Raw genomic sequence first — 9,582 nt, 5'->3', positions numbered from 1 at the left:
AAAATGCAAAACCAAATCTGCACATTTCTACCGGGAATTTCAGAGAACAGGGGACAAAGTCATTCATTTCAGTAGCTTCCTGTGTGATCTAGCTTTCCAAATTTTTATGGTATCAACCTTACTGTATGGGCTAGATATACACCAAATTTGAGCTCAGTTTGACAACGTTTCTATTTTTTCAAAAATCAATGTTTCCGATTGCTCAAAACTGCCGAATATGGTAGACCGTGGTAAAAACGCCATATCTCCCAAACCACTTGGAGTTTCTGACTCTACTTTTTTTTAAATGAAACTAGATTCAAATACCTTTCTTTTGGTATGAGTCTGGAGTCCAGGAGATGTCTGAGTCAGAACGTGTTAAATTTTGACGTTTGAGTCAGTGGGAAAACAGAACATGATTTGTTGATGTTTGATTGTATTTTCTTATGTGCCTTATGTGTTTATGTTGCCTAAGTGTTTTAATGAGATTAGACGAGTCTATTATGAGAGATAAATCGAGACTTAGAACCATGATTTCTTGAAACCTATCCTTGGACTTAAGGATTTGAAATGAGTGAAGAAGTTTATTGTAGAGTCGATCAAGAGATAGAATATAAGATAGAGCATGAGTTAAGGCATGAGTTTTTGTCGTTGAGTTCTAATCGAGATTCATTTTATGACATGAACCTTCGATGATGATGATGATCCCTGAAGACACGAGCAGAGCAGGGAAGTAAGTAACTCCGCTTTGACGGGAGTTTTTGAGTAAGGTCTTCAGGTGGGCAATATTTTGAGTATACATATATTATCCGAGCTTTCTAAAATGATTTAATGATGATATTTATGAGCTTATCAATTATTTGAGATAAATGATGTTGAGAAATGTTTGACTTGCCAATTTTTGATGTTGAGCTTGTATGTTACCCTCTACTGATGAGATGAGACGAATTCGGGTCCTGGGCAGTTGATAGCTATCCTGCCAGGGCTAGTGTACACAGAGGTGACTGTGAGCCGTTGAGCGAATCGGCCGGTCACGGTACTTGAGAGGGAGGCCTACTTCTCAGTACCTTTGATGATGATGAGTTGTAGATGTGGTACATACATGATGAGTACTTTGATAGCGCTATCGTTTCTTTATGATATCATGATTATGAAAACTTGCATGCACAGATTCATTTACGCTAACTTTATTTCTGTGTATTGCTGAGATGTGGCAAGTTTCAAACTTATAGCTCTAAGAGCGCCTTTCTTGTTTTTCGGCGTTTGCCCACTGAGTATTATATACTCACGCCCTGCATGTATTTCTAAATGTGCAGACTAAGCGAGGAGCGAGATTGGTCTGGTGCTGGCGGGGAATGTTGGAGATGTATTTATTTTATCGTATTTCCATTTTGACGATAAAGTCTTGATGATTGATGTACTTTAATTTTCTTTTGAAGTTAAGCAATGTACTCACGGTTATATGTCTTCATACATATAATCGGTTCGCCTTTTGCTGCGATACTCTGCATATTATGTTCCCTTACGAAAAATGAGCGATACCCGTTTTGTTTTGTTCGTGAAATTCCTGATAATTAAAAAGTTATAACGACGTTGACGATTTTACCCTTGGGTTCATTTATAATGATTTCTTAAACACCTTTTGATGCGAGCTTCCGCTTGATGTTCGACCTATTCTTCTTATCTTTTATTCTTTTAAAATAGTCGTATCGATACTCGTACCCCACTATCACTAGTGTTGGGTTTTCGGGCTGCGACACTGAGTATCAAATACCCAGTGGCATAAGCCGAAAATATAACATACATACATATATAAATTGAAACTGCCAACAGTAATACACAGGGGTTTTCTTGAATAGCCTGCGCTTACTAAAACATTTCTTTCATTTTCATAAAGTCGATCGGCCGATCATTTTCCTTCATATGATCCATATCTGTTCATTTATGTCACGCGCCGGGAAGGAGGCCTCCTTACCACGGACGCCAAGACCGGTCGCAAGCGACTCGCGGTCTCCATGAGTGTACACGTTAACCCTAGCTAGCGACCTTGTCTAGCATAGGATCCCAATTGGATTTCCTTTAAAGTTGGCGAACCAACACATATAGGATACATAAAAAAACATAAACATTTTTGGCAGTCAATCGTTTCATAAACATTTTCATTTTCATAATGGCATTGAACATATAAGCATTTCATAAAAGCTGAATAACAGTTAAAACTTGTCATGCACATATATTCGTATATGAGGCCTACGTCACGCAGGGGATCTCTATATACGTATAGTAAAAGTAATGCCCACCTCAAACGTTCTTAAGCTAGCGTGGAGTCGCTTCTTCTTCGACTTCACTTCCTGTCGCCCGGACCTTTATTGATGAAGAGTCGGTAAGTTTGCGAAGAAAATTGTCACAAGACAAAGTCCTAATTCTACGTGTCTAGGGTATATTTTAGTGTTTTAGGGTTCTAGCATCCATAATTCGTTCCATTAAAGATAATCAAACAACCATCATACCTCGTCTAATCTCATTCAAACACATAGGCAACACTAACACATAAGGCACATAAGAATCACAATCAAACATCATCAAAACATGCTCTGATTTTACACTGGCTCAACTTCAAAATTTAATCTGTTCTGACTCCGATGTCTCCTAGACTCGAGACTCATACCAAAAGAAAGATCTTGGTGTCTAGTTTCAAAAAAAGTAGAGACGAAACTCCAAGTGGTTTGAGATATATGACGTTTTTTCCACGATCTACCATGTTCGGCAGTTTTGAGCAATTGCAAACTTGGATTTTTTGAAAAATAGTAAACGTTGTCAGACTGGGCTCAACTTTGGTGGATATCTATCTAACACAATACGATTAATACCATAAAAGTTTGGAATTCTAGATCACACAGGAAGCCACTGAAATGAATGACTCTTTCCCTTGTTCTCTGAAATTCTTGGTAGTAATGTGCAGTTTAGGTATTGTATTTTAAAGAAATATCAAACGAAGTTGGAATGGCTTGAAATTTTACCAAGGTACTCAAGACTCATGTAGGGACTTGCTATAAAATTTTCAAAGCTATTAGACATCGACAAACCGTCGTTCACAGTAGGTCAGTAAGCCTACGAAATTCTCCAATTTGTACTTAAAACTCATATATTTCAAAAACATTTCTAACCTGAGTATAACATCATAATTCTCAACAACAAACTCATACCAAAACTCATTTCATCACTTCTAATCATCAATCTAAACCATCACTTAACATCATAGCATGCTCAAGAACTCATATAACCACTCAATTTTCACTTTCTTCACGAACTTCAACTTTCCAACCCTAGTAATTTTCGAAATTTACCAGCTTGAATTAGGAGTTATTTTCATGCTTTGATCCTCCATTTACATGCTCACAAAGCTTAGATATAAGTAGATTCATGTGTTTAGAAGCTTACTTTTATGATTTGTGTAGAGAAAAGTATAACTCCACCTTCTTGATTCCTAGCTCGAACCTTCAACCCAGCTTTTGTTCTATGGATCTAAAAGTGTTTTCAGCTTGATTTAATCGGTGGTTATGGCATACAAGTTGCTTGTGAAGCTTTTTACTATCTCATCAATGGTATTGGGTGAAGACAGTCGAGAGAGAAGAGAGAGAAGAAAGAGGAAAGAGAGAGGAAAAGGACGTCTGTTATGAGGAATGAAAGAGAAGGGTGTTATTTATATAACCCCATTTACTTAGCCATCCAGTATTGGATAAATAACACATGCTTAATTATCCACTTGCATAAAATATCTTATCCGTTAACTATGTTTATCCACTTGCTTTGACTCCTCTCTCTCTCACGTCAGTTCCGCACCAGAGCAGAGAAATGAAAAACTCGCCAGAGCAGAGGAATCAAAACTCGCCAGAGCAGAGGAATCAAAACTCGGTAGAGCAGAGGAATCAAAACTTGGTAGAGCAGAGGAATCAAACTCGCCAGAGCAGAGGAATCAAAACTCGCCAGAGCAGAGGAAACGCACTCCGCCAGAGGAATCGCACTCCGCCAGAGGAATCGCACTCCGCCAGAGGAATCACTCAACCCACTAATTAAACTTTATGCACTATAATAATAAAAATATTTTAAATCCCAAACGGATTCAAATATTAATAAGAACTAAGCACATCAAAACACATATATAACGATTAAAATACATCAGATAAATCAAACCAGTTTTATTATTAATGGATGCCGAACCCTACTTATTAATAATTAAGCCTTTAATCAGTGATTAAAAGCCGGGATATGACATACTATCCCCCTTAAAGAAATTTCGTCCCGAAATTTGTACCTCAGGGAATAATTCTGGGTACTTCTCCTTCATGCTAGACTCGAGTTCCCATGTCGCCTCTTCTTGATCATGGTGCTTCCAAAGGACTTTTACTAAGGGTATCGACTTATTCCTTAGTACCTGAACTTTCCGATCTAGAATAGATTCGGGTCTCTCTTCATAGCTCATATCTGGGCTAAGGATAACGTCGTTCCTTTGGAGCACGTGCTTTGGATCATAAACATATTTCCTCAACTGCGACACATGAAACACATTATGCACATTGCCAAGGTTTGGCGGCAACGCCAGCCTGTAAGCTACGGGGCCCACCCTTCCTAGGATCTCATAGGGTCCTATAAAACGGGGTTTAAGCTTACCCTTTACGCCAAATCTTGTAATCCCTTTAGAGGGAGAAACCTTCAAAAAGACTTTATCCCCACACTCAAACTGTAAGTCGGTTCGACGTTTGTCGGCATAAGACTTTTGTCTATCCTGGGCCTCTTTAATACGTTGTCGAATCTGACGGACGATTTCGATCATCTCGCCTACTGTATCTGGCCCCAAGATTCTTCTCTCGCCCACTTCATCCCAGTAAAGCGGCGATCTACATTTCTTCCCGTATAACGCCTCATAAGGTGCCATGGCGATAGTTGCTTGATAGCTGTTGTTGTAAGCAAATTCGATTAGTGGCAACACACGCTCCCAATCTTCTCCTCTGTCTAGTACGGCAATCCGTAACATATCTTCTAGCATTTGAATTGTCCTTTCGGACTGACCGTCGGTCTGCGGGTGGAAAGCTGTGCTGAAATTCAACCTTGTCCCCAATTCCTTTTGCAAGCTTATCCAGAATCTGGAGGTAAACTTAGAGTCTCTGTCGGACGTGATTGTCTTCGGCACCCCATGTAAACGCACGATCTCCTTGATGTAGAGTTGGGCTAACTTATCTGATCCATACGTGATAGGGATAGGCAGAAAGTGTGCACTCTTCGTGAGTCTGTCAATAATGACCCATATCGCCGTGTTACCCCGTCTTGTTTTTGGCAATCCTGTAACAAAGTCCATTGCAATATCGTCCCACTTCCATTCTGGAATCTCCAAAGGTTGTAGCTCACCATAAGGTCGTTGGTGTAAAGCCTTTACTTGTTGGCAGATTAGGCATTTTTCAACGAATAAAGCCACGTCTCGTTTCATTCCTTCCCACCAGAAATTCTCTTTTAGATCTTGATACATCTTAGTGCTTCCTGGGTGGGCAACATAAGGAGTGTCATGGGCTTCGCTCATGATCTTGTTTTTGAGTTCTTCATCATGAGGGATGCATATTCTCTTTTCAAAGAAAATAGCATTATCGACTTCTTCGTGATAGTTCTTGAGATTTCCTTCTCTTATCTTTACTCGTAAATTCTCCAACTTTTCATCTTTCCTCTGAGCTTCTACCACCATTTTCCTCAAATTCGGTATAATCGCGACCACCCCCGCTATTGTAGCAGGTGGTTTTATCACCTCTAATCTCATCCTATTAAAATCTCTTATGAGCTCTTCTTCCTTTGTAAGGATGTATCCCAGTTTCGATGGGACCTTGCGGCTCAACGCGTCGGCTACTACATTTGCCTTCCCTGGGTGATAATTTATACCACAATCATAGTCTTTCACTAATTCGAGCCACCTTCGCTGTCTCATGTTGAGATCCTTTTGCTCGAAAAAGTATTTTAGACTTTTGTGATCGGTGTAAATCTCACACCTGACACCATATAGATGATGTCTCCAGATTTTTAGTGCATGCACTACCGCCGCTAGCTCCAGATCATGGGTCGGATAATTCAATTCATGTGGCCTAAGTTGCCGCGATGCATGTGCAATCACTTTGCCTTCCTGCATCAAAACGCATCCTAATCCATTCTTTGATGCATCCGTGTAGACCACATACTCCTTGTCTGGTTCCGGAATTGTTAGCACTGGCGCCGTAGTTAGCTTCTCTTTGAGCAGTTGAAAACTCTCTTCGCACTCGTTAGTCCAATTGTACTTAATTCCTTTCCTGAGCAACTGTGTCATCGGCCTTGCTATCTTGGAAAATCCCTCAATGAATCTTCGATAATAGCCAGCCAATCCCAAGAAACTTCTGATCTCGTTTGGGGTAGTTGGTGACCTCCACTCTTGTACTGCTTCCACTTTGGCGGGGTCCACCTTGATACCTTCTGAAGACACAATGTGTCCCAGAAATGTAACTTCTTTGAGCCAAAACTCACATTTGCTGAATTTGGCATAAAGGCATTCATCCCTTAGCGTTTGCAACGCAGTTCTCAGATGTTCCCTGTGTTCTTCTTGATTCCTGGAGTAGACGAGAATATCATCAATAAACACCACGACGAACTTATCCAAATAAGGATGAAATACTCTGTTCATGAGGTCTATGAATACAGCTGGCGCGTTTGTTAGTCCGAACGGCACAACTACGAACTCGTAGTGACCATATCTTGTTCGGAACGTCGTTTTGGGTATATCTTCATGTCTAACCTTTAACTGATGATACCCAGACTTCAAATCGATTTTGGAGAAAACACTCACGCCCTTGAGTTGGTCGAATAAATCATTGATTCTGGGTAATGGATACTTGTTCTTAAGCGTTAGCTTGTTCAGCTCTCGATAATCGATGCACAACCTCAAGGTGCCATCTTTCTTCTTGACAAACAGCACCGGCGCTCCCCATGGGGACACACTAGGCCTGATGAAGCCTAGGTCCAGCAACTCTTGTAATTGGATCTTCAACTCCTCCAATTCCTTTGGAGCCATTCTGTACGGTGCTTTTGATACTGGCGCCGCTCCTGGGTCTAGATCGATGGTGAATTCTACATGTCTGTTAGGTGGTAAACCTGGCAAATTTTCTGGGAAAACATCTTGAAAATCCCGCATGATCTCTACATCTTCCATTGTCTTTTCGGTCTCAACTTCCCCGTTCAGGTATACGAGGAAGGCTTAGCAATCTTTCTTGTTCATCATCTTTCTTGCCTGTAAAGCTGAAATAATCGGCACTATGTTCCTCCTGCATATTCCGTGGAAACTTAAAGCGTCCTTTCCTGGAAAGTGGAAAGCGATTCTCCGTTCTTGACACAATATCGTGGCATAGTTCTCCGCTAGCCAGTCCATCCCCAGGATTATATCAACGTCCTCCATCGATATGACGTGTAAGTTATTCACTATAACCTTAAACAATCCTATGGTTAGCTCTAGGTTCGAGCAAGCATGTGTTACTACTGCCATCCCTCCTATTGGTGAAGAAATTCTCAAGTCCTGATTAGTCTTTTCAGGTTGGAGCTTTAAAGTTTTTACACATGCACTTGCAATAAAAGAATACGAGGCACCTGTGTCGAACAGAAGTATAACAGGTGTGTCGAGTAATGTGCCCATACCTGCCAAATTCCCTTGGTTGTTTTCTTGCTTATTCTTGTGCAGGGCATAGGCTCTTGCTTGTGAAATTTGCGGTGGACGTGCCACAGGTCGATGCTGTTGTTGTGGTGGTGGATAGAGTAGCTGTTGACCTTGAATAGCCCTGAGTGGTTGTACTTGGCCTGGCTGATTCGGCCCTCTCATTCCTCCCTGTGGTTTTCCTTGGCAGTCTCTGGCAAAATGGCCCTTCTGGCCACACTTAAAGCAGGTATTGCTACCAGCCAAGCATATGCCGTGATGTGACTTGGAGCATTTGGGACACAAAGGTGCCCTGAGCTGGCCCTGATTGTTTCCAGCTGATCCTGGATTGACTGGTCGTCCTTGCCACTGCCCTTGTGGCATCATATTTCCTTGCCATGGCCTCTTGTTATCTTGTTGTTGTTGCCTTCCCATTTTCTCTTCCCACGATCGTTGTTTCCCGGAGCTTGAGTCTGGGTTGAGCGGTCTTCAGGCATAGCTGCCTCAACATCCAGAGCTCTGCTAAGTGCCTCAGAGTGGGTGAGATTACCATGACTAGCAAGTGCCATCTTGATCTCGTGCCTAAGGCCTGAACGAAACTTCTCGGCCATCTTTTCATCAGTGTCGATCAGATGAGGGGCACAGCGAGACATGTCGCAGAATGCGCGATCGTATTCCGTCACGGACACCTTGTTTTGCTTTAGATTGAAAAACTCTATCTCCTTCTTCTTTCTGTAGCTCTTGGGGATGTATTTATCATAAATCTCCATCTTGAAGTCTTCCCAAGTCAGATTTTCCAGTTGTTCGGGGGTCATTATCCTCTTCTTGGTTTCCCACCAAAAATCTGCCGACCCAGTGAGTTGGAATACAACACAAGAGAGCCTCTCTTGATCAGTGCAATGAAGAAAGTCGAAAATCCTTTCCATCGCCCTAATCCAGATTTCGGCATCAGTTGGGTTGCCGGTCCCGTTGAATGTTGGCGGGCTCTGTTTAAGAAAAAGTTCTTCAACCCTTCGTGGGGGTTCATTTCCTGCACCCATGTTGTTTCTTGGGGCTCTTCTGGGAGGCATTGTGTGCTTCAAAGACCAAGACGATCATCAATAACTTTTGATGCGTAGTACAACGGTAACGATAATAATCTATAAGGGTCATACTATCATACTAATCAATTTGCAAAGTTATGGTTTGGGTGATATAATAGGTTAGTATACTAATACTTCTTAGTTTTATCCATCAAGGAAACATACTATAACAACTCAAAAGTTGAAAAGGCTCAAAATCATTACATCAACAAGCAAGGTGTTGTAGAAACTGTTGAAACACATGGGTTTTCAACCCAAAAGACGTCTATTGAGATTTGGATCATGTGGACTGGCCAGGTCCAACATCATCACCTCCCAGTCACACGGGAAACATCGTCCCGAACTTAGAAAGCCGTGGACAACTATTCATAATATCTATCGTGTAGTAAAAGTCAATTTGATGTTCCGTCGCATGTAAACATTCGAACGTAGAGACTATGCTCAAACCCTTGATGCAGTGTTTGCCTTGAATTCGTCTTGTATTATCATTCCGTGCTTTTCCTTCAACGCGTACATGTCTTTTCATTCCTCTTTCATTCTTCTAAATCATTACCTTAAGAATCTAGATTGTAGAGATATCCTACTAATCTAGTAGTCTATGTTCTTTTAGAATAGTGATCATGCCACTTATAGCAGTCTATGTTTTCTGGGAAAACATGTGTCAATTCTCTATCATTCTTCATATCATAACATCATAACTGCAATGATATGTCATGAAAGGCAAATCATTCAACATTTCATCACAACATGCTCTTTACATAAACATATTCATAAAACATCTTAGAACAATAACATCTTTAAAATGTTGAACTATAGTTACCTTCTTTC

The 9,582-nt window shown here is 41.0% G+C and overlaps 1 protein-coding gene across 1 annotated transcript; it reads right to left on the bottom strand.

Annotated features, from left to right (window-relative positions):
• Window positions 1-7,854: 7,854 nt before the first annotated feature.
• LOC130998572 (uncharacterized) lies at window positions 7,855-8,742 on the bottom strand. Its single transcript, XM_057923990.1, has 2 exons — window positions 8,100-8,742; window positions 7,855-7,928 (listed from the first exon to the last, which is right to left on the bottom strand). The coding sequence occupies exons 1-2, from the start codon at window positions 8,740-8,742 to the stop codon at window positions 7,855-7,857; spliced, it is 717 nt and encodes a 238-aa protein (XP_057779973.1).
• Between the last annotated feature and the right edge of the window lie 840 nt (window positions 8,743-9,582).

Source organism: Salvia miltiorrhiza, chromosome 8 (genome assembly GCF_028751815.1).
Source record: "Salvia miltiorrhiza cultivar Shanhuang (shh) chromosome 8, IMPLAD_Smil_shh, whole genome shotgun sequence".
NCBI classification, from domain to species: Eukaryota; Viridiplantae; Streptophyta; class Magnoliopsida; order Lamiales; family Lamiaceae; genus Salvia; species Salvia miltiorrhiza.
Note: the sequence above shows the minus strand (reverse complement) of the source record. Positions and strands in the feature narration are given on the sequence as shown.

Bases quoted from the DNA above. Each gene is read 5' to 3' on its own strand.
- LOC130998572 (XM_057923990.1), bottom strand. From the start codon at position 8,742: ATGCCTCCCAGAAGAGCCCCAAGAAACAACATGGGTGCAGGAAATGAA. The intron at 7,929-8,099 runs GCAACAACAACA...CTTGGCTGGTAG, and splicing joins TGGGAAGAGAAAATGGGAAG to CAATACCTGCTTTAAGTGTG.